This window comes from Schistosoma haematobium, chromosome 1, assembly GCF_000699445.3.
Source record: "Schistosoma haematobium chromosome 1, whole genome shotgun sequence".
Taxonomy (NCBI): Eukaryota; Metazoa; Platyhelminthes; class Trematoda; order Strigeidida; family Schistosomatidae; genus Schistosoma; species Schistosoma haematobium.
In genome coordinates, this window is record NC_067196.1 from 43,941,021 (window position 1) to 43,966,191 (window position 25,171).

At 37.5% G+C, this 25,171-nt stretch overlaps 1 protein-coding gene across 2 annotated transcripts in view; it reads left to right on the forward strand.

Annotated features, from left to right (window-relative positions):
- The first annotated feature begins 20,563 nt into the window (after positions 1-20,563).
- P53 (p53 DNA-binding domain) overlaps positions 20,564-25,171 on the forward strand; it is a 39,919-nt gene continuing 35,311 nt past the window's right edge. Inside the window, exons 1-7 of one of the 2 annotated variants that reach the window (XM_035730769.2) lie at positions 20,593-21,243; positions 21,300-21,403; positions 21,447-21,499; positions 21,532-21,613; positions 21,645-21,802; positions 21,838-22,167; positions 23,764-23,953. In XM_035730769.2, the coding sequence (XP_035586314.1) occupies positions 21,225-21,243; positions 21,300-21,403; positions 21,447-21,499; positions 21,532-21,613; positions 21,645-21,802; positions 21,838-22,167; positions 23,764-23,953 (936 nt within the window). In that variant the 5' untranslated portion in view covers positions 20,593-21,224. Of the gene's footprint in view, positions 21,404-21,446; positions 21,500-21,531; positions 21,614-21,644; positions 22,168-23,763; positions 23,954-25,171 lie in introns of both variants that reach the window. The other variant, XM_051218316.1, reaches the window with a different exon arrangement.

Below are 25,171 nucleotides of genomic sequence, written 5' to 3' on the forward strand. Positions count from 1 at the left end.
CCGTTACCAATTAGAGTATAGACGTCTTAGGGGTGACCTTCTGATGGCTTACAGTATCCTTAACACTTCTGGACATCCTCTTAAACACCTACTTAAGCTTAGTTCTAACACTAACCTAAGAGGTAACACCCAAAAACTGGAGACACAACATAGTAGAACGGACTGTAGACACAACTTCTACTCCTTAAGAGTTGTCAAATGCTGGAATTCGCTGCTGGCCGAGCTAGTCCAAGCGACTTCCCAAGAGTCATTTAAGAGGCAACTTGACCTATTCTTAAGGACCAGGGTTAGCATCACACTATGATTTACCAATTTCTTTTTCCTCTTTTATTGTTAATATACCTAGGTTCCTGCCTGGAGGGTTTAGTGATCCCCTGCTACTAGACACGGAAGCCTGTTAAGCGAAAGCTTCTTCTATTCCGTCCACAACTATTTGAACATTTGAACCATTTGATAATGTAGTTGTTTGCTGTTACGTAATCTAGGAAATCAGGATGACTATAAGATCATCAAAATGCCGTCAGCGAACTCTCAGACGTAATCGACTATTTCCAGATACTCTACTTGTGCACTGAATTTCTCGATGTGACTAACCCCCTGCTTGGATAAGAGATCTGTTCACAACCGTAATAAAATACGATATTGTATCAACTATGAATGACATTGCAAGGAAATGATATTTCATTTCCAGTTTAGTAAGGACATTATGCAGAAGCTTCTTTATTCGTCCGGACGCTGTGATTCGTCAGTTATTTCAAATTTTTGTGAACGTAAGGATGCTACAAGTATTCGGAGTTTGACGACAGCTTAACCAGGAACACGTTTTTGATCGAATTGTGCCAACTCGCTCAAATTAGAAACCAAAAATGAAGGAGTTCGAAGATATATTTATAAGGCTGTCGTTACGTTGAGGAATATTTTGTCCAGGCTGACTAATAGTTGAAAGGGATATGTAGCATGGTTTATCCACTCGTGATCTGGTGCGGATGCATGGTCGAGCGTCTTCAGCTAAGTTAGTCTGTAGCATTATGGTCTACTATGATATTAGTACTGTGCTAACAATAGACCTAATCCCAAAATTGTAGACTTGTCACGATATAACTGCCTAATCTATAAGATTTTACGTAGAAGTCATACCATCGTCTACACCAACTCATCGTATTATAACAATCACCAATACATGATGTAGAATAAGCTTAGACAAGGCCGAGCCATGCCATCCGATTAACTCCAATGAATTCAACTCCTTGTTCCCGCCTTCTCCATCGTTAAGTGTTTCACCGCGTTAAATAATCAATTTTTTTCCGAGTTGTCTCGTGTTCAGCTTTCAGGATTGTGTGGTTATGGTACTATGCCACTACAAGTCCACTGAGATTAGTGTTGTCGGCATCAAATGTCGAAAACGTACATAACCACTGCTTTGAGGGATTTATTTGCTACTACATCTCACTTTCTACTTAGTGAGGTAGTGATGACCTTAGCACGTGACCAGTCAGAATTTTAAACTCAACGAGTTTTTCTTTGTAAAATATTCTTCTGATAGCTTGTTATGTTCAGCAGCGTCGGTTTGTCTTTCCTTACTATACAGGGTAATGTATTTCGATTCTTCGTAATCTCCGTCGGTTTTTCATCCTTCCCAGCCGTCCTGAAAAAGGAAAAATACAATGTGTAGCTGCATATCGAACTACATTCGTACACGCGTAAGGACACAAAACGGGTGAAAAAAAGGAAAGTAAACATACATACATGCGTTTCGTATACATGCAATAGCGTGGGAGTGGTTTTCGCACAATGAATATTTGTTAGATTTTTTCGAAAAAATTTCATACATATAAGCGTATTGGTAGCCAAGAAATATCTTTGTTTTCTCTTTGAGTAAAAAAATAAATATAAATCAGCGTATAAAAGAGGCTTGTTTTCGTCTTTTTCGACATAATTAAAGCAAAAATCGAGACGAAACAATGCGTTATATAGTGTCTTATGTGTAGTAATCGTTTAGATGCTTTGGAAAACTTACCCTCCTTTTAGAATGCGCTGTTTTAGGCTGGCCGTCAGATACTACCAAAATTTCGTCACCACGGTTTATGATAGGGTGAAGTGTTGTAATTGTGGGGCCTATGTCTTTCGATTGTACTATGGGAAAGTCAACATTTTTTGGGTGTCCTTCTAAGAATGCGTCTTTAATTCCGTTCATATCGACGATATGATACTTAAGTTCACCCTGAAGGACTTTGGAGAGTCCTTCGAACGCTGTTTCGAGAGGTCGTCCAAGTGAGTCGTGACATCCGAATACGTGATTATTATACCGTAAGGCAGGTTGAATGAAAACACCAGTTGATTTCGGTCGAGTGGAAACAGTTTTAACTGCTTAATCCATATGACCATACGTGAAAGTGATACTATCGTATATACTGACTCGATCTACGTGTCATTCGGGCATATTGTTTATAATAATTAAAGGAAACGACGATTATTGAGAAGGACAGCTTATTGAATGACATGTACGGACAGACGATTGCTAGAATTGCTAACCAACAGTTCAGGGAATAAATATTTTACATGAAATCCGTTTGTATTTAGCCTCAGAAGGATTGGCTAGAAGTACTTAATAATAGTGTGAATGTGATTTGGAAACCGTAGGTTCGGAAAACACTCGTGTGCGAATATATTAAATTTAGACAACCCAGAGGCGAAAAAAAAGAATGGGATGATAGTTTTCAATAAAGATCCATTTGATTTGTATATGGATGGAGTGTATCGATCGATTTAAATTCGGCCATCCAAACTACGTTAACATATGAGTTATGTAGGACTTACTAGCAAGTACTCAATGGGTGAGTGCCTAGTAGGTGCGAAAATAGGTATACAGAGAAACGATATTCCATAATGTTTTACACAAATATAATAATGCATGATTGACCACATTATGGTTGGGAGAGACCGTATTTAAATGTATGCATCAGGTACACAAGAGACTTATTCATGTTGCAGCGAATTGAGAGAGTACGAAATGTGATTCCATTTGCATGTGTATTCAGTAAAATATAATCAGTTTGTTTACTTTGCTTACCTACACCTGTTACTTCTTGTCGAGGGGCATAGGCCGACCACCAGCATTCTCCATCGAACTCTGTCCTGGGTAATTCCTTTCTGGTCTTTCCAGTCGCTATCCATCCTTTTCATGTCTGTTTCCGATTCTTGACGCAGTGTGTTATTTGGTCCTCCTCTTTTCCGTTTCTCTTCAGGATTACAAGTTAGCGCTTGCTTCGTGATGCAGTTTGATTATTTCCTCAGTATGTGTCCTATCCACTCCCAACGTCTTTTCTTAATTTCTTCTCCAGACGGAAGCTGGCTTATTCTCTCCCACAGTAGGCTGTTTCTGATGGTAGTCGGCCGCGAATATGGAGTATCTTGTGTAGACAGATATTTAGATATTTAGTTCTTTGCGCCTCAGCTTAGTACAGTAGAACTGTCTTGACGTGAGTATTGAAGATTCTGACTTTCATGTTGGTTGACAGCTGTTTTGAATTCCATATGTTCTATCAATCCTCGCCCTCATCTCCACATCTGGTTTTAAAAGTTGCTTAGATCAGTTTCTGGTCTCATTAAAAATCAACAATCTTCGCAACCAATACACTAGTGTTTCGCTGAAAAGCAGTGGGTCCTTAACCCTTCATAACCAACCAGGGGGTAGAAGTTTCATGTGAACGATATATTATGACAGGACTAAGAGTTAGCATGTGGACTCACGAACTTTAACATTAAAGTTAGCATAATTTAGAAAAACAGTAACTCCAATTCTTAATCACAATTCCAAACCCTATTTTAATATTCGTGTATGACCATGAGGTCACTGTCCCAATCTCCATTAGTTCAGTAGCAAACTTCAGGTTTATCGGACAAATAAAGATAATTTACAGAAAAGGTGCATCGATAGTCTTAGAGAATGCACGCATATTTATGTGTGTAAACAAACTTTCGCAACTAACTCATGGAAAACTAGTGGCTTTCATGAACCCATTCAGAGACAGACCATGCAATATTAACGCGGTAACTCAATAAAACGACAAGAAATGGGATTCAATAGCTGTATGTCATTGGTTCAAATGCTGTTAAACCGTGTACTTAGAGACGATGGATTATGATTCGAAATTCAACATCCTTAATTAGTTTGTTGAGGTGCACAAAAAGGGAAAGGCGGCCTGCTACATGTTCCTGCCATCTAGGTATTTTTACAAGTTATCTGTTTCCTTGTTTGTTTCAACAGATCATTATGCTAATTAACCGCATAACCTACTGAGGTGAGTTTGTTAAAATTTCACGAACTTTCGCTGCACAACTTACGAAAACGTACAATCGGAGACTGCATGACGGCTAGTAATATGCATCGAAAAGAATGAATATTCAAATTTTGACTTTTGAAATGCTAATATCTAACTGGCGATGACTCAATATTTATAGTCAATATAGATCAAGAAATAAAAACTAAAACTCGCTGGAATGCTGTACTAAAAATATAATATTTAACAAAGCTAACAATAAGTAAATAAACATGTAAAATAAATTATTTGACAGACATTGTTAACATAATCGTGTAAATATAATTTTTGGATATATTTTTCCTCATTCACACTCCTGATGATTTCATTTGGTTTTTCTAGTCAATTTCAAGCATATAACCTGTCATTTTGGTCGACTTCCTTTCTTTCTACACATCATAGTAAGTCCATCTGAAGCTATCCTAGAGCTATTACCGAACCCAAGATCGGGAAAGGGGGACGGTGTCGTCCAAACTCTATCCCGTGAAAAACAACCATGTTAGACAGCGCAAACCAGATTTAACAAATTTATGCTATTTAAACCCTGCCCTTCGAGTTAAGACGCTTCATAATGCAAATCACGAGATCGATCTTCTAACGACCAGAGCATCAATTTTTATAGGCACATGGAATTTCCGAACAATGTGGGAGACCGAGAGGACCAGTTCAATGGCAACGGAAAGGAGGAAATGAGCGGAACCCATTGGACATAAGTTGGACAGCGAAGGCTAGATAGGGGAGAGTTGGTGCTTTACTGCGGTCATGAAGCCGTAAGTGTTTCGCATACGCAAAGATTTGCACTGATGTTGTCCACAGAATCATGAAAAGTATTTATGAAATGTGAATCCCATGAATCCAGGATCGCCTAACCACCCTTTGAAATAAAAAAGAAGCTACCACAATGAATATTATCCAGCGTTATGCACCCACCAATGATAACAATGACGACGATAAACACCAGTTTTATAAGAGGCCGATGTCGATCGTAGAAAGGTCGCCGAAAAAATAGCTGGTCATTCTTACGAGACTTGAACGCAAAAGTCAAAAATGACACTTCCGGATGAAAAGATATGATGGGACGATATGAACTGGAAGAAAGAAATGAAAATGGCAAGAGATTCGCAAATATATATTCCCATAACAAAATGGTTAAAGTTTGAACTATATTCGTCCACAAAAGCACGTACTTAGCTAGATGGATCTCACCGAACCTACCATATTTGCGTCAATAAAAATTTCGAAGGACAATGGAAGACGCGTGAATCAGAGGAGGAGCTGACTTAGCTTCACATCACCATGTGGTTGTTGCCGAGATGAAACTGGAGCTAAAGAAGCACTGGGCAACTGAGGGAATAACCTTACAGGGGTTCAATACAACCCTACTTTGACATACTGATAAGCATAACCAATTCAAAATAACTCGTAGAATAAGAGTCTACTTAGTTATAACTTCTGTTCCAATAATAGACTTAGTCCTAAAATTGTAGATTTGTCATGGTGTAACTACCTAATCTATAAGATCTTACGTGGAAATCACATCATTGTTTACTCTGACTCATAGTATTGTAACAATCATCAATATATGGTGAGGAACACACTTAGGCTGAAGGTAGAACAATATACTTCATATAGATAAAAGACTGTTACATAAGTATGACCACGCCTGAAAGGTCGAGCCACGCTATCCGATGAACTCAATTTCGAATGAACGTTACCGCGTCCACCATCATTGACCTCTTAGTGCTACATGTTGAAAGTCTATTTACTCAGTTATCTCATGTTCATCTCAGAAGATTGTGGTTAGTATCCAAGGCTACTACACTCTCAACAGTAGGTTCCAAGCATTACAAGATCTACTGGAGGGAGAAGAAACTACTATGGAGAACAATATGAAAGGTAACAAAGAAGCACTAATTTCAACGTATCAGGAAGTGCTGAGACTCAATAAGCATCATAATAAGGAATGGGTTTCTATCGAAATATTGCACAAGATTCAATAAAGGAAGAGCAAAAGGACAGCAACTAACAACAGTCCAACAAGAACAGAGAAAGTCAAGACAGAATCTGAGTACACAGAAGTAAACAAGAATGTGAGGTGGAGCATCATAGCTGACAAGCAGAAAAACGTGAAAGAGCTGGCAACGACACGGGGGAAAGCTGCAAGAGAGAGAATATGAAACAACCATATACACTTTGCAGTTGTATTAGACGCTTTTCCCCCATGAATTTATTTACTTGAATTAGACAGGTTATCTTGAACCTATCCATCCTCAAATTTATTATGGTTTATTTCTATGTGATCGTGCGCTCATGAAAACAACTATTTATCTCTCATACTCTCCTTCTTTCATTACTAAACTTAGTTATAAAACTCACTGGACATATCGATGCTGCTCAATTATGGTCGATAGCTAAGGGACGCTCACTACTACCTTGAAAAGTCGTCGAGAGAACTACACAGATGATCGTTTACTATCAGTGGTCATTCGTCTATGGGGTCCGTGACCCACCAACTTGTTAGGATAGTACAAAATAACACCAGCACCAACTTAATGTGAGTTCCTAGTCTATTTTCCATAAGCTTTCTATTCTTCTGTACAATATGTTGGATTACCACTAATTTTATTTCAACACTCATTGCTTTATCTATAACTAATATATTCTTACACTTTTCTGCCTACTTCAGTAAAGAACCATCTTTCATGATACCTTTCTTAATGCCTACACACTGATTGGCATCATATACTTTCTACTTTAGTCAAATTAAGCATTACATCGATTCCTTACCCACAGTTCATAATTTGTAACTGCTTGATAAGCTTGTAAAATGGTACTTAAAGAAATAGTGTTTTCCAACAGTATGTAAAACACAGAGTATCGTGTGAGGTATAATATTTATCCAAAAGTAAGCTTTAATGTGCTTAACAACACAAAAGAAGGATGAGTGGATTTAGTGACCAGCAAGCACTGATGTTGAGGGAGATGACTTCAATCCTCGCATGTTTTTGGGGCAAAATATTTTGTTTGTATTAGGCTCTTTATGATTAAGAACGGGTCAATCAATCTGTTTCTTTCTATTTATTCCAGAATCTCAGATTCAGGGCACGAATATGGAGCTTCTGACGCCCAGGACAGGCTTGAATTACGCGTTTCCCCAAGATCATAGTTCACACGAAGCGCTCTACAAACCTACTTTATAACAGCTATAAACTTAAAACGTTGTATTGCATAAATAATTGGCATGGCCAGAATTCTAAAACGATTATGCCGAGCTTGGATCTAGTGTGTAAGGTGGACGCGATGCCACCTTAGAAAGATATTTTAAGAAACTCTATTCGTTGTAATACTAAAGCATAAACTTAATCATTAACGCCCTAAGACATCTGCACGAATGAACTGATATTTACTTTTATTGATTTCATCCATTTAACGACCCTACTTGGGAAGCATACTGTAGGCAAACTAATGTTGTAATTTGTAGATCATGCATGTAAAAATGGCGTGTAAACTGCCTGGCGGAAATATATTGATTAAAACCTTCATCACCTCATTATTCGAAACCAATACTTCATAAACCCTTATTTTCATCAAATTATGAGAATTAAGAATATCTGAATTATAGTATGAACTAAGAATCCCAGACATAACGCAATTGGATCATGAAGTACTCGATAGGCACAGACGAATGTACTGTATTTGGAATTCGGAATCAAGCATTTAACAAGTACAAAGGAATCAGTAGTTCATTCAAATACCACATCCGCCACAGCTTAAATTGAAGTCCAGGTGTCTGTAATCAATTCCACGTCTTCTTCTCAAGTTCATCCTGTGTTTGTCGGACAACGAATTGGATAAGGACTTTGTATTATCTAGAATGTACTCATCAGCATTAGAATTAACAACCGAGACTGAAACAGACTCACGTGGTTCTTGGAATTGTATTTGATCAACATGTCGATTGTATTTACTTAAGTCATTGATATCTAGAATTCGCATAATAGATTTCCCGACAATCTTCAGCACAATCCCCGTGGATGGTCGAAGATCATTTCCACGATAATATGTAACTTCTGCAGACTCCAAACACATCATATTAGAACGAAGAATTTTTCCTTTTGAGAGCTCTGATGCAGTCTCTTTCGTCACAGAATGTCTGACATTTCTATATTGAAGTAGAAAGGTATCTACTCCCCTCTTCAGCTCACTAAATGTTGAGGTGGTAATAGAGTCAATAGCAATTTTCAATGTCCTGACAAAATTTTCCGCCTGACCATTAGAACAGGGATGTCTGGGAGCAGTAAACAAAAGTTTGCACCCTATACCATTCAACCGGGTAGTGACTGCATCTGCAGTAAAATGAGAGGCATTATCCGTCACTAACACCATGGGAACCCCTTCTCGACTAATAATCTTTATTAATGCTGGCATTGTGTAATAAGAATTTAGTAAAGTTGTGAAAAAACTTCAGGTCAAATCGAAAAAGAATCATTGACTACAAGTGCACAGTGTATAGGTAACGGACCACAATAGTCTGCATGAATTCTCTGCCAGGCCTCAGACGACAGTAGCCATGGAGTCCATTTCGAAGGCTGATTTTTCAACTTATGACATTTTTTCACAATTGTTTGCTGTACGACATATATGTGCATTTGTCTCTGGTCATCAACATGTGAGCTTAGCCGAGGACCTAATTTTCTCAACACCTAAACGTCCACTGTGAAGATCTTCAAGGACAGACTTATGCAATCAAGGAAGAATAACGACACGGTCAATTAAACACAAAATACCATCAGGAGTAATGGATGGCTCATCCCGCTTTGAAAAATAGACAGGAAATCTACGTTTCAGGTTAGCATTCCAACCTTTCCACATAGCATTCAGTATACATCCAAAGTATCTACGTGTTTCTCTAATGAGATCTGAACGTCTCACTGGTAAAGGTTGCACTAACAAACAGCCTGAAGTATTAACAGGTCTCTATTGTAATGATTGTCGAGAAATGTAATCAACGTGTTGAATCTGTTTGGCAATCCTGTGCTGAACCGTATAGTCATAGGCACTCAAAGCAATACTCCATCGTTGAACCATAGTAGCTGAGGAACGTGCTAACGATTTTCGAGGATGATAAATAAACTTTAAAGCTTCATGGTCAGTAACAATAGTGAATTTCTTTCCGAATAAATATTTATGAAGTCTTTCAACAGCATAAAACACCGCTAATGCTTCTCGCCTAGTCTGTGAATAACGTTGTTCAGTAACAGTAAGTTTGCGTGAAATACAAATAACTGGTCTACCTTCCTGTTCTAAAACTGCACCGATTCCCACAGGTGATGCATCAGTAATAAGAACAGAATGTACACTAGGGGAGTAAGTTCGAAGAATATCTTTCGTGCCTTAAGGTAAACCTTCGTGCTATTGATAGAAGAAACCAGAGAAGTAGTAAATAGGTCTTTATTTCGATCTTCGCGCAGTCACAGTGGAGCGTGGGATTATCTGTTCAGACGAACAAAGGCTATCAACATTCAATATAAGATAATAGGGAATATAACGCTTATACCAAATAATGAAGTGAATGAATACTTGAACAATACTGTCTTGGCATATGCTTGGTTGTTTGGGGTCAACTCTAAACCAACCAACCTAAGCTGTTACATTAGCTTCCCCCTAGAATCGACTTCCGTAGGAACGTCGGTTCGATTAACTTATCTATCGAAAACACCTTAGTTCTATTTCTCATCCCAAGGGAAAATTACCAACTCGCTCACTGTTTGACTTACAATCAGTGACGACTGACGCTGTCAACGATAGTCCATGGGTGTCTCTTCATTTACTAGCTTGTCATCTTATTTTGTAGCATGTGATTTCTCCTACAACTATCGCTGACGGTTTGCTGCGTGCTTTCAAGAGAAAGTGCGAGAATGTGGAACAAGAATATCTGAGGGAGTGCCGTACCTTACCATGTTGGTGAGGTACGATTTTTCCATGTTCAGACCGGCTATCGGGTGTTTACTCACCTGCCTCTTGAGTCGCCCTCAAGTAAAAAAATCTGAATATTGGCAATAAAGATGGGTTATATGATCACACTAAAAAGCATGCTGAAGGAAAACTGGTTAAGTCATTACGTAAGTTTCCTAAACATGAAAAAAATGATGAGAACTTTAATAAGTACTTGATCATGGTTTAATCCAAAATGTTTTGTCTAGAAAACTACTTATTAATAGTAGTATTAATCGTATCAAGCTACTAAACATATCCTCAACCGAAAACTTTTAGAAGTAGTTCATATGGTTATATGTATAGCCAGTCTACGTGAAAAATGTATATAAATATATAAGAAGTACAGCCAACATAGTTAATTAACCAGAAAAAGAAATTATAAAACTCGCCTGGGTTGCTTTTTGAATTCGTTGTATTTGCCAGTGTTAGTTGTATGAGTTTGATTAAAATCCTCAGCCATCGTTTCGGAATACCTAGCTTATGTGTCCAGTATTTTTAAAAAAAATATTTAACATAACACGTATATATAAAAGGTAAAAGGTCTGGGGAGTTGTAGGTGAGGCGGAATGAGGAAAAAATTATTTTTAAGTAGATGCAGGGTGTGATTAGCTGCGTGGTTAGATTTTATCCTGCAGCCGAAACTGTCAACATCCTTGACTGACTAATTGGATGTGCCCAGCGAACCGTTTTAGTCATTTGTAAAGATTTATTATCTTTACATTTCGATTCCGTAATGGATTTGTCAGTTAAACGATCTAACAACACGTATGGTGGTTCATGATCTAGATAAGCCGGCTTTAGCCTATCAACACTTACTGTGTCGATGTTTCCATGTTTTTCTATCACGAAATATTTAGATTTTCTTGAGACGACTTTGAAAGGACCTTCAAATGGAGGACTGAGTGGTGCTTTTATTTTGTCACATCTTATCCAGACGTGCGTGCAATTGCTTAGGTCCTTAGGTATATATACGGCGCGCGATTGTTCACGAGTATTAATCGGCCTAATTTTAGACATGTGGTCCCGTAGTCGATCCACATAATTCTCTAAATTAAGTTTTTGACTGTTAGTATTAGGGTTAATAAATTCACCTGGTAGTCTCAGAGTTGTTCCGAAAACCAGTTCCGCAGCTGAACACTGTGCGTCAGTTTTGACAGATGTTTGTATTCCCAACATAACTAACGGTAGGAATTCTGTCCACTGATTGGGGTTTGAGTGAGATATAAGGGCGGTTTTTAGCTGACGGTGAAAACGTTCTACCATCCCATTAGCCTGAGGATGATATGCAGTGCAACGTATCCTATTGGAGCCTAGAAGTTTAGCCAAGTTATTAAATAGTTCGGATTCGAATCGCGCTCCTCTATCCGTCGTTATTGTTATGGGTGTACCAAAAATGGTTACCCAGTTCTGAATGAAAACCTTGGCCACTGTTTCCGCCGTAATGTCCGCTATCGGGATGGCTATAGGGAATCTGGTAAATCGATCTATGCATGTAAAAAGATAATTAAAACCGTTTGAACGAGGTAAAGGGCCTACTACGTCGATATGCACATGGGCAAAACGTGCATCTGGTTGCGAGAAAACACCTATGGGTGAATTTGTGTGACGATTAACCCTTGATTGTTGGCATGCTGAACACTCTCTAACCCACTTGTGTACATCCTTCTGTAAATTCGGCCATATATATCTGGCATTGATTAGTTTTGTTGAAGCTTTTGGGCCAGGATGAGACAAAGAATGAAAGTTACTATATATCAACTTTCGCATACTTTTGGGAACGAAAGGTCGCGGAATTGCCTTGATCGTGTCACAGTAGATTAGAATACCATCGATAGGTGATGGGAACTGTTTTAAATTAAGACTTGAATTGTTTTTTTTAAGCAGGTTTTGTAATTCTAGATCCTGCTCTTGTTCGTTTCTCAACGTCTCGACGTTTACTGTGGACTGTTGTACCACGTTCATGTCTAGCCTAGATAAAGCATCTGCCGCCTGATTGTCCTGACCTTTGACATGTCGGATATCGCTTGTGAACTGTGATATATAGTCAAGGTGTCGGACTTCTCGAGGTGAGTATTTATCAGCTCTCGCTTTTAGTTTATTCGTTAGTGGCTTGTGATCCGTGAAGACTATAAATTCCCTGCCTTCTAACATGTGTCGGAAGTGTTTAATGGTTAGGTAGATTGCAAGAAGTTCTCGCCCGAAGGTAGAATAACTTGTCTCTGCCGGAGCGAGTCTTTTTGAGAAGAAAGCAATTGGTTTCCAGGCGTTTTTAACCAGTTGGTTAAGGGTACCGCCTACTGCTTTATCTGAAGCATCCACCATCAAAGCAAGTGGGGAAAGAGAATTAGGATACATTAACGTAGTTGCTTGAGCTAATTTATCTTTAAGCTGTTTAATAGCTTCGACGGCGTCGGAAGACAGTTTGAATTCTTTTGGTTTTCCTTTGAGCGAATCTGTCAAAGGTTGCATTAATTGTGCACAACCGGGTATGAATCTGCGATAAAAGTTAATTAGACCTAGAAAACTTCTCAGTTGTGTTAGAGAACTAGGTACGGGGTATTGTTTGATGGTGTCTACTTCTTTTTTGATCGGTTTAATCCCTTCTGGGCTTATTGTGTGACCGAGAAATTCTAAAGTTTGAACACCGAAAACACATTTACTTTGATGTATGTTTATTCCATGTTCATCCAGTCTTTTCAACACTGTTTGTACATGCTGTTCGTGTGATTGCAAATCGGGGCTGGCAATTAACAAGTCGTCTATATACCCCTGTGCAAATGGCATATCTCGAAGTAGGTTGTCTATGAATCTTTGAAATGTCTGTGCCGCATTTCTCAGGCCGAATGGCATGCGTACAAACTCGAATAAGCCAAAGGGTGTTGTAATAGCTGTCTTGGGAATATCTTCATCAGCCACTGGGATATTGTGATATGCCCTGACTAAGTCAATTTTAGTGAATATGTTCATACCCTGTAAACCGTTTGTGAAATCTTGGATATGCGGTATTGGGTACCTATCTGGTACGGTTTGACGGTTGAGGGCTCTGTAATCCCCGCACGGTCGCCAGTCACCTTCATTCTTCTTTGGGACCATATGCAAAGGGGATGCCCATTGACTATCAGAGGGATGGATAATACCCAGTTGTAGCATATAATCAAACTCGGCCCTAGCGATTTTGAGCTTATCTGGTGCTAGTCTCCTGGGTTTTGCAAAAACCGGTGCACCTTCGGTTTTGATAGTGTGACTTACTTTTAGTTTGTCTTTGGAAGGCTGTGGGTTTGGATTAGTTAAGTTTGGAAATTCCGCGAGTATATCTTGGAATTTCGCTGTTGTTACTGGAGGAGTTTGAATCAAGTTAAGAGAGCTGATGTGACTTTCTTTGCCTTTTGTGTAATACGAAGTTTCTGTTAGTGTTAATCGCCGTTTTTTGGTGTCAACTAGAAATTCGTATCTCTCTAGAAAGTCCATCCCCAGTATTGCCAGATCTAAGTCGGCTACCGTGAAAACCCAAGGGAATTGCCTCCTGAACCCCAAATCTAGGGTTAAAGTTTTCTGCCCAAATGTCGCGATTTTAGTTTTGTTTGCAGCTTGAAGTGTAATTGATGATGTTTCTCGATTATTCTCAGTTTTATTTCGAGGGATAATGCTAGGAGCAGCGCCAGTATCCACCAAGAAATTCAAGCCAGAGTTTCTGTCTCTAACATAAAACAAGCGAGTGTTTAGGTGCCCCTCCTCAGTCGTCGCGACCTGGGGAGGGGTTACTCGTTTCCCGCTGTCTTAGAATTATGCTTAGGCCAGGCGCATGGTTGCATGCACTTGGTTGAGTTGACACCAAACTTCCAGTGGTACCAACAAAACTGCCCAGATTGTCTGGACATTTGTGACCTGTTTTGTGACTTGGATCGTGGTCGTTGTGGTGACCTGCTCCTGTTTGTATGACTCATTTGCATTCTGGTGACAGCCTCAGTGAGACTCTTAACACTCGCAACGAGTCCTTCTATGACGGGGTCTTTTGCTGATTCTACTTTTTGTGTGTGATTTATTGTGCCTGATCCAGTTGGAGGACCTCTTTCCATTATTCTATCGGCTATACGCGCTAAATGGGATAATGAGGTTTCAGGATCTTGTGCATCCAAACAGTGTTGGACGTAGCATGGGAGAGCTTGTATCCATCCTTGTTTTAGGACTGCTTCGCCCACTGTGTTATCACCCACTAAGACTTGGAGGTGACGTAAAAACTGTGACGGCGACCGATCACCTAGTGTTTCACCTTGAAAAAGTCTTTGAATTCTTTGACTATCTGATAATGATAAACGGTTCATTATCTCTCGTCTTAAGATGGTGTATGGTTGTGGTGATGGTGGTTCTAAAATCAAGTCACGGACTTCTTTGGCGACTGAAGGAGGAAGGATAGAACACAAGCCTCGATAGCGAATCCCTTCAGATTTGATATTGTGTCTCGTGAAATAATGCTCTAGTTGAGCAAACCACAACTCAGGATCACTACGATCAAATTCTGGAAGTCGGGATTTCGTAGTCATAACAGTGTCTATCTCCACTGGTGACAAATCCTCCAGATTATGGGTTTCTATTGAGTCTGACATGAGGTATGTGACAAATATAGTAATAAAGTTAGCGCGAAAAATGGTTACTATAACACGAATAACTTAAGATAATACGGAATAAACTAGTTGTATACTCAACTTAGTTTACGGTTAATCAGGTCTACTTTTACGATTAAGTAAAAAAAATGTTAACAGAAATGAGGTTAAATTTGTGTTCAAAAAGGGCTCACCAGTTTCGTGCCTTAAGGTAAACCTTCGTGCTATTGATAGAGGAAACCAGAGAAGTAGTAAATAGGTCTTTATTTCGATCTTCGCGCAGTCACAGTGGAGCGTGGGATTATCTGTTCAGACGAACAAAGGCTATCAACATTCAATATAAGATAATAGGGAATATAACGCTTATACCAAATAATGAAGTGAATGAATACTTGAACAATACTGTCTTGGCATATGCTTGGTTGTTTGGGGTCAACTCTAAACCAACCAATCTAAGCTGTTACATATCATCACTTTGAAGAATCTTTAGTAGCGCTCGTAAGCATGACTCTTGTTCCTCACCCCATTTGAATGAATTGGATTTCAAAATATAAAATAAACAATTTGCACGACAAGAAATATTGGGAATAAAACGGGAATAGTATTGAAGAGCATCCACTAGTGACTGCAGTTCTGTGAGATTTTTTGGGGACGGTGCATTTGTCAGTGGAGCTAGTCTTTTCATATTTAGTCTAAAAGTATTACCATCAACTAGGTATCCAAGACATGCGAAACTAGATACACAAAGTGGACACCAGTTCGGATTTTCCGTAATATTCTCAATTAAACGACGCAATGAAGCAATAATTCTCTCGTCATGAACTACCTTATCAGGACCATGAACAATGACATCATCTTGATAAACTTCAACACCTTCAAGATCACTAACTACTTTATTCATAACTTCCTGAAATATGGCTGGAGAGCAACTTAGACCAAATGGAGTAAAGTTGTATTTGAACAGATCAAAAGGAGTGTTAATTGTCGTCAAAATAGATGAAGATTGATCTAAAGGGATTTGAAGATAAGCATCTTTTAGGTCAACTTTCGAGAACTCTTTAGAACCGAGACGTCGATTTAGAATATCTTCAGCCTCTACCGTCGTACACGTTTGCTTCAACAAACGGGAGTTCAATGTTAATCTATAGTCACCACATATTCTAGGGGTCTTGCCGTCCAACCTCAGTGGCGTAACAATACGAGTACCCCATGCTGAAGACTGAATTGGTCCAATTATGCCTTTCGCATAAAAATCGTTCAATGTCTTATGTACTGCTTCTCGAAGACCATGAGGAACTATTCTTCTTTTAAAAAAGACTGGATCGGTTTGTACTTGAAGTTTTATACGCTGAATTTTCATACCTCCACTGCACTTAGCACACGTAGCTATCAAATCTTTATGTAAAGCATCAGAATTTTCTTTAGAAACTAGGAAAGATAACTCCACCCTAAGCCTTTTAAAATTCCTTAAACCCAGTATTGACAGTCCTGTTTCGCTAACTAAAAATTCACAAGGTATGTATGAAGAATTGTCATCTCTTATTAGCAGTTCACAACATCCTCGTATGGGCAGTCGGTGTCCAGTAATCCCCAGTATTGATACTTCAGTGGGTCGTACCACAACGTTAGAATCTAAAGATTTCAAGTTCTTGAATGAAACAATGGACTCTACACTGCCTGTGTTCACGATAAAGTCATGACATGAACCAAGCGATGTATATAGTTGCTTTTGAATATGAGTATTACCTTTAGAAATGGTGGACAAAGATAAATGATTATGAGGAACAGCTAAATTATTGGGATCTTAAATATAAGATCTGGTACTACTTGAAGAAAAATGAACGGTAGCTTTGCCTACTGACTGAATGTGTCCTATCTTACCACATTTAGAACATTTAGCATTACGAGATACACATGAATTTGCGAGCATGAAACTTTCCACATGATAAACATTTACCAAACTTCATCTCACTTTGTGATTTGCTTTGTAATTCCTTGTTGAAACACCTTTCATATTTACACGAGAATAGGAATCACTGTTAAACGAACGCAAGTTTGATTGACCCTGGGATTGTAGTTCATCATGACGACTAAGCAGAATATTAGAAATTTTCATCGACTGGATATCAAGTCCATTCACCGCCTCATATTTAATACACGCAGTTCTAGCATGTTGAAAGGAACAGTTCGGCATTTTTAACAGCTCTCTTACCAAACCCAGTATATTTATTTCTGCAACTAATCGATCTCTCAGTTACACATGAAGTTGATCACCAAAATTACATTTGGCAGCTTGTTTCTGCAATTCAATGATGAATTCCCTAACCTTTTGGTCATTTTGACGAACCATCTTATGAAATTTCGCCCTTTCACGACATTCAAAACTGGTGCACTTTACATGATTTAATAATAGCTCCTTAGGAGTTGCATAAAGAAGTGAGATAATTTTTTCTGGATATGCCAAAGTTTTTAATAAGCTGTACGCTTCTCTTATGATGAATGTTAGGAAATGTGCCACAATCTTATCACCTTTAACATCTTTCTTGGTTATGATCCAGATTTCAAACCTTTCCAAATAATCCTCAAAAGCTTTCGAAGTTGAATGAATATCTAACTGTTTCATCGCAGGCTCCTTAGCGAAGCCAATATAATAGTTAGGAGTATTTGAATTGTAGTATGAACTAAGAATCCCAGAAATAACACAACTGGATCATGAAGTGCTCGATAAGCACAAATGAATGTACTGTATTTGGAATTCGGAATCAAGCATTTGACAAGTACAAAGGAATCATTGGTTCATTCAAACACCATCCAAATCTCACTTCATTATTTGTGTATTGCTGAGTCCTTTCTGTAATGCATGTGGCACCATCTATTCCTATTGTTCCAGTAACATACTTGTCAGATTATTTACACAATTAATTCTTCTTTATTCCCTTCTTTAAGACCAACCTAATAACCTTCTAAATACTACAGGACCCTGATAAATGTGCCGAACGTTATGTGAATAATATCGAAACGTTTACATAGTTGCGTTTCTGAAGAGACTGGGAACAGTTTATTCACAAAACCTGTGCATCAATGAGCTATTTTTGAACAATGATAATAATTGCATGATCAACGGTATTCTGTTCAAGCGTCCAGGGTATGGAAACCAAGACAATGTGAGTGGTTTTGCGGAATGAAGAATAAAGTCTAAAGTGTCGTTCCATCATTTTTGATGGATCTATGTTTATTACTTGCACAAGCAGTATTACCTCTATTCATCTTCAAAACAAACCTCGACCATCATGAGAAAGTCCATTCCTGAGTACGTTTTTTGAATGACAGAATAAATTTATGTGAAAAGGTTTCACCATATACTTTAATCTTTTCTACACACATTATCTCGAATATTTTGTTGACCGATTAGTTTTGCCTCTAATTCCGTATATTGCTTTATAAGACAACCTTAAGAGATCAGGGACTATCAGAATTTGATGAGGATACAGTTAGAAAACACTTCTAAAGCAGTGAACTCAAAGCCGATTAAACCGGCAGTTTAAACTGATGAAATGTAAACATAAACTTGGATTAAAAAGCAGTGTGGAATTGTTCATGGGATATAAGCCATCTAATTATCATGGGAGATATGAGGAACAGAGTACCCAATCGTGATCAGATGCTGTTACTTGACGAAGCACCTTCGACTAGAGGTGTATTCGGATAAACCGTTAAAGTCAGCGTCAGTAACGAAGACTTACGTGATCAATTATTTTGGGGACTTATTTATTGCTACATACTCGTTACTCAGTCAATGTAATTTCAATTCTTGTTTATGTTTCTAAGTCACATATAATCAAACGGCTTGCTGTCTGACAACACGAAAGCTTTAGTTTTCAAACACTCGGATCAAGTGCCATTCCTGTTGTACTCAGAAGACCTTTCTAGTCCCCTGTCATCAATAACTTGTATTTATGCTAACGATGTTGAGAGACAGAGAGCGATAAGGACTGGGGTCGACATTTCAGGCCTCCAGAGTAATAAACAGAAATCACCCGGATGGTCTGTCGCCTATAAATGTTATGACATTCCCTGTCGATAATCACGTGACCAAACCGACACTCAGAAGATCGGCGTATATGACCTTGATACAGTGCCAAGTCAATGACGCATTATTCAGTATAAGCAGCCCAGAGTCAACGCTGAGTCCTTATTGGTTCTTTTTGCCTATCTTTATCTTCTGAGTTTAGGACACAATCTTAGCTTACACTGTATGAATAACGCATTTCCGACACACCTAATTTATTTACAACCAAACCAGACCTCAGCAGGCCACAAAATAAAAAATAAAAATTATACAAGATCAAGCTAACAAGTATTTGTGGTTGTGAAAACCTGTAACTAGTGAACTGGGATTAAATTAAGTATAGTAAATCTTATAATAGTAGTCAGTAGGTCAAACAAAAGCTTCGGATAAAAGAAATATAAAAATACATAGTCTAGATACTTAACAGTTATATAATAAGAATGTGTACAATAGCAGTCTACAAATAGTTTCCGGAAGTTACCCATAATGTAATCTACAGATATGACAACAAACGTATGCAAGTGTATTACAATCTTCATTAGTCACCCAGGTACAAACACAAACAATACCGAGCTACCCTTTATCCAAATATGTTGTTATAGAAGCTGTTGCCAGACAGGGATTAAAAGCCGCTGCATACTGACAAACAAGTTCCACAAAAACGTTAAGAACCCCCTCGCCAGTTCATGTGGTTCTTATTCACGTAGGTGTACTTGTTCATCAGACCTAGGCTTTTAGATTGTGCACATTCGGTCAGGCTCAGACTAAAAAGCATATAGTTCTTAAACAATGTTAAAACAATCCTGAGTAAGTTAACTTCCAGAAGCACAAAGCTGATGTATAACGAGAGACAGGTCAAACTAAATATATTGTTCGTTTAACACGCAAGGAGCAGAGGTAACTTAATCACAGGTTTTAAACTAAGTAATAATAATTTCGCGCGTAAAATCCTTCATTCTTATTGTATCCTAAAAGAGAGTATTTGAAGAGACCCCACAATTTCACAAGCTTTGGAAATGTTGTTTTTCCATAGAATCATCATCTAGTGGAACTTCAGAACTCAGTACATGGCATAAGCTATATATATTGACATGTTTGTAGCGCCATATAGACTTTAAAATCAATAGTTATGTATGTTATTGACATTTGATGCTAACAACATTAACCTTAAAGGACCAACTTAGCTGAAGACATTCGGTCACGCATCCGCACCAGATCACGAGTGGGTAAGCCATGCTACACATCCCTTTCAACTATTAGTCAGCTTAGATAAAATATTCCTCGACATAACGACGACCTTCTAAATATATCTTCGAACTCCTTCATTTTTGGTTTCTAATTTGAGCGAGTTGGTACAATTCGATCAAAAACGTGTTCCTGGTTAAGCTATTGTCAAACTCTGAATGCTTGTGGCATTCCTTATACATCTCCAAGAAACGGATTTAAGATGTTTGCTCTAGAATCTGAGTTCGTTTTTTTCAGCACACGGGTTAACGGTATTAAAATCAACATAATCAAGTTTTTGATAATCACATCTGTTTGTTTTATTGAGCCACAGCGTTAGTATTTCAAGGTCCGTCTTTGAGTGGGTGCATAAAATTGTATAGTGATACGTTGGCCAGTAGCAATTTGACTTTACGCTAACTATATTTACCTCATGGAGAATTCATTATTTTTCATGTATTCTTAAAGCTCACTGAATAATGACATCTTAGCTCTATAAATTGCATTATATTCAGGTGTCTAGAGTTTGGCAGACCAGAAAGCCGATTTGGTGTCGTATCGCATCTATTTAGCATATGCTCAATTAACATGTAGGCTTCTGGAAATATACTGATTATGTTTATCAGTGTTCTAGTTAGGGCTTTACTCAGGAGTTATTTATGGAAGTCTCGATATAGTTTATCTAATCAATAACTTTTATTCTTAAACATATTTCTAAACAAGAAGGTTGTGTAAATTCAAATGATCATGGGACTAACTGTTCGTTTAATTCCAAGTAGTTTGACTTATGTATGTATGCATGGAGTTATCAGTTTCTCTCATTTTTCCTTTTTCCTAAAGGAATTTATCGAAATACCTTATGTTGAGGATTCTATACTTTACCAATAATGTAATATTGAATAAAGCCATTAATGGTACCGAGTGTTTGGAACAGGACTTTATAATGTCTTGAACATATTTTCTTATCTTTTATACACAATCCCTACTGATACATCTGCGTATTTTTGTAATGTTATGCTTTATAACGCTGCACGTATGTCCATTAATTACTCCAAATATTTATTAAACTTCATTTGTTAACAATCGTAGAGTATTCAAATTCAATGGATTCGAAATTCAAATTAATGGATGATGATAAAGAAAATAACAATGAGCTATCACTGGACGTCGAACAGGCTATTCGTAGCAGTTCAGTATGATGAGTTGTAAACATTTTAATGCTCCTCACTTTCTTAGATCATGTCCAAAGCTCCAATCGTGAAATTTCTAAACAAATTTCATGGTAGTCTGTAAGTATTCATTCGTTCTTTTACATCAACAGTGCACCATTTGCTGGTGTTTACTGCTATAAGGTTTGGGTATCTGATGAACCACCAAACAGATCTCGCCATTACGCTTATCAAGTAGGTGGGGTTTGGTAAATATTTCCTTTAGGTTATTACAACAAATTCAATACAAAAAGTTTATGTCACGTCTATGCGTGTGTGGCCGATAACGTTTTCTTTTCGACCACCAGTGACTCCTATGAATTTTTGGATTCGAATTACACCACTGTTTTCGTATGCAGAAAAGTGTGGTGAAGTCGTTCAAAGGTTTGGGAATTTTTATTTTATATTTTATACTTTAGGTGCAAAAAACACGAGATTCAAACATCTGGTACCTACATATCGAAGGGAAAATCATTTGTTGAAATTCTTGGGGAAAGTTCGGAATATGTGTTGGGCAGCCCCCTCTCAAATTGCCCTCGTGACCAAATTACCGTCCGTACACCTATTGATGTGCTCCATCTCCTTCACTCCAAGTCAGAAGCTCCATCTAACACCGCCGATTCGGATATCTCATTATTACCAGAAGTGAGGGGGGTTTTGTATTGTAGACTAAGCTGTTACAACAGTTGTTTTGGTTTAACAGCTCGAGGTGAAATTGAGTTAGTTATTACCCTTGAAGCAAAGAATGAGTGAGTCGTTTTATTCCATAAGTCGCGGTTTCGGTTTTAATAATTTGCGATCCGTTTTTTTGTTCTATATGCTAAAATTTAATCCTTCTTTGAAATGTGTAGTCCGCTATTTTTATGGATCAAATCACAAAGATGGTTTTGGTTTAGTGTACTGTCTCAAATATTCAATCTATTTTAGACGTCCATATTAACTATTATGTATTTACTAACCGAATTATCAGTGGTTTAATTTATTGTGTGCTAGGATACGATCTCAGATTTGCAAGATGACATCAAAGCTTTACTGGTGAGTAATTCTGAATATGAATATTGAAGTTTTCTGGTATATGAAAACGGTCTGTTAATTGGAGACCAACAAAATTATTGAGTCTGTTTAGCGCTTATCTTCAAAATAAGGCGTACTGTAATAATGAAATATAACTTATAGATCAACAAATATCTAGGAACTTCGACGATTTTCTGAACATATGTCCTTAAAATGAGTTGTGCGGATAAAAAGTAGCTTTATGTTAAAGTATAATAAAAATGTCTTCCAAAACTAAGAATATTAAGGACCTAGCTATCCCTCATTAACTTGAGTTGCAAGGCATTTTAGTTGTTCTCTAGTAACTTTTTGTTCATCAAAATATGATTTGTAACTTTGTTTAAATTGTAATGTGTAGTAATATATAACTCTTAAAACCATTGGCTTTTCTGGAGAATAACTTGAGTGAACCGGCAAAAATGCTCTTCGCTACTTTCAAAATCTTACTGTTGTTTGATAAACTAGTGGTGTGGTTGATCATATCAAGTTTAGAGTCGTTAATAGATCAACTTTAATAATAATTAGCTCAGTAATATACTATCGAAAGTGATTTACTTGCTTATAGGCTGCTAAATTCACAAAACACACCTATTTAGAGTCTCATGATTCTACAAAACGACCACTGCTGTGGCTGTTGATAAATAAGATTTCAATCTTATTTACGAAACTGCAGTTACGAATATTGTTAAAATATCTGTGTGCAGTTAGTATCGATGTTATTCAAACATTCAGTATTGTTTGATACGCTACTATGCAAGAGGTTCTCATTAATGGTCAGATCAAATCATCCTGATAGTCTCTTGAAATTTGTATTTGAATTTAGTATTTATTTATTTAAGCACGTAAATTCAGTTACAATAGTGCACCGAAAAATGGATTAATAAAATAAAGCGATAATTTTTAAACAAATAAAAGAGGAAATGGCTAGTACAGCCAATAAATAAATCTACGAAGATGGTATTTATCGCAAGACACAGTTCAGTTAAAAATACAACCAAAAAGACTGTTGGAGGAACTCGTTTCACTTTTACGAAGAGTGTAATAGAAAGTGGCGAAAGGATCGCTACTGGAATCAATTTTGAATAATAAATGATGGCATCTGAACCCGCCGAGCTACATATATGGGACTCCAGTCAAAGTCGTGATGGACCGACCGATGCTAGTCCTATGCGGCTGTCTTTTGTCCCACAACGCTGTCATAGAATGTCTTATTTGGTTCATTCAGAGCTTTATATCTTCAAGTCATATTGGAAATATTTTTTAATTCATGATAAATATTTTGATTGCTCCAGTGAATCAGTTAATCAAGAGAATTTCACAATCTTTGGCCTTGACAAAATACGTGTTCGTTGTTGTTCTTGTCCGACGAGAGATGCAAAATCTGATCACAAGCTTTCATCCAATATTTTAGGATCGTGTTCCACCGGCATAAGTTCTAGAAGGTTATCACTTAGTTTATCTGACCATTCAAATATTCGGATAGTAAGTTACTTACCAGAGTCATATATTTAATGAATTTAAACTGTTAAATTTATCAAAATTTAAATATATGGTTTTACAAGGGGTGTTCATAATGAAGATTAGCTTGTACATAATCAGACTCACTAGTGGGGTTGTGAGCACGTACTACTAACGAGTCATGAACTAAAACGACATAGCCATTCAGTACTCCCTGGTTTTTCTCAACCGACAGCCTTTCATAATATAATATACTTTAAAAAGCGTGATACTTCATTACATCCGCACAGTCATCATCAAAATAAAGCCTGTCACAAACTTTCATTAGCCAATGTTACTATACCACATAAACAGAGTAGGATGAAGGTAGCAACGTGAATAGCGAGTGAGTCGAAATAATAGCAGTATCCGTTATAGTGAGGACAGGTAAACTGAAAAATGTGTTTCAAAGAGGATGAAATTTAAGAAATAAAAAGTATGAAATAATTTGGTGTCTTGCAATAAAGTAAATGCACCTGAATGCCTATGACTGGTTTTAAGCCATATCGCTCAAAATTTCCAGTCACTGATCTCGGCAATTGTGTTGACAACAACCATGAAACTTATATCTCCCCACACTGCTCATTCCAAAATCCACTGACTTCACAGACAGATGCTGTTTACCGTATTGTAACCTAACTTGACAATCGTATTTACAAAGTTTTCAACCATTGTTTAGTTTGCTCGGGTGATACATTTGTTTACATTAAACGACCATGGAGATTAGCGGTCACCAATTATTGTGTAAAATACTAAATACTTCAATTTTTTCGTGGTACATTCTATTTGTTCTGCTGCTTGTCAGTACGCATCCTCTTAAAAATCAAACCCATTTCATTATTAATCGAGTTCACTTAACGTACTTATATTTGATTCAGAAACAATCAAGGACCTGTAAATATTTTCATTACCGAAGCGATCATCGTTTCAGTTCACAATCACTTTTCTGTTTCATATAATACATTTACTGTGTATAAGGTAATTAGAAGTCCTCTTATTCTGTTTTTCGGATTGAAGTACATGTAAGGCTTTTGAACCCTATGAATCACTAATACATAAAAGTAAATCACGCTATATTTCTATTTTCAATACACTTACAAGAATGGTTTGTGTATGAAAAATATAAAACTGCCATATATCACCTAAAGATGTTTATTTTGAGTCTAGTGGTATTTTTGGGGGCAGTTCTATTTTGAATAGTTT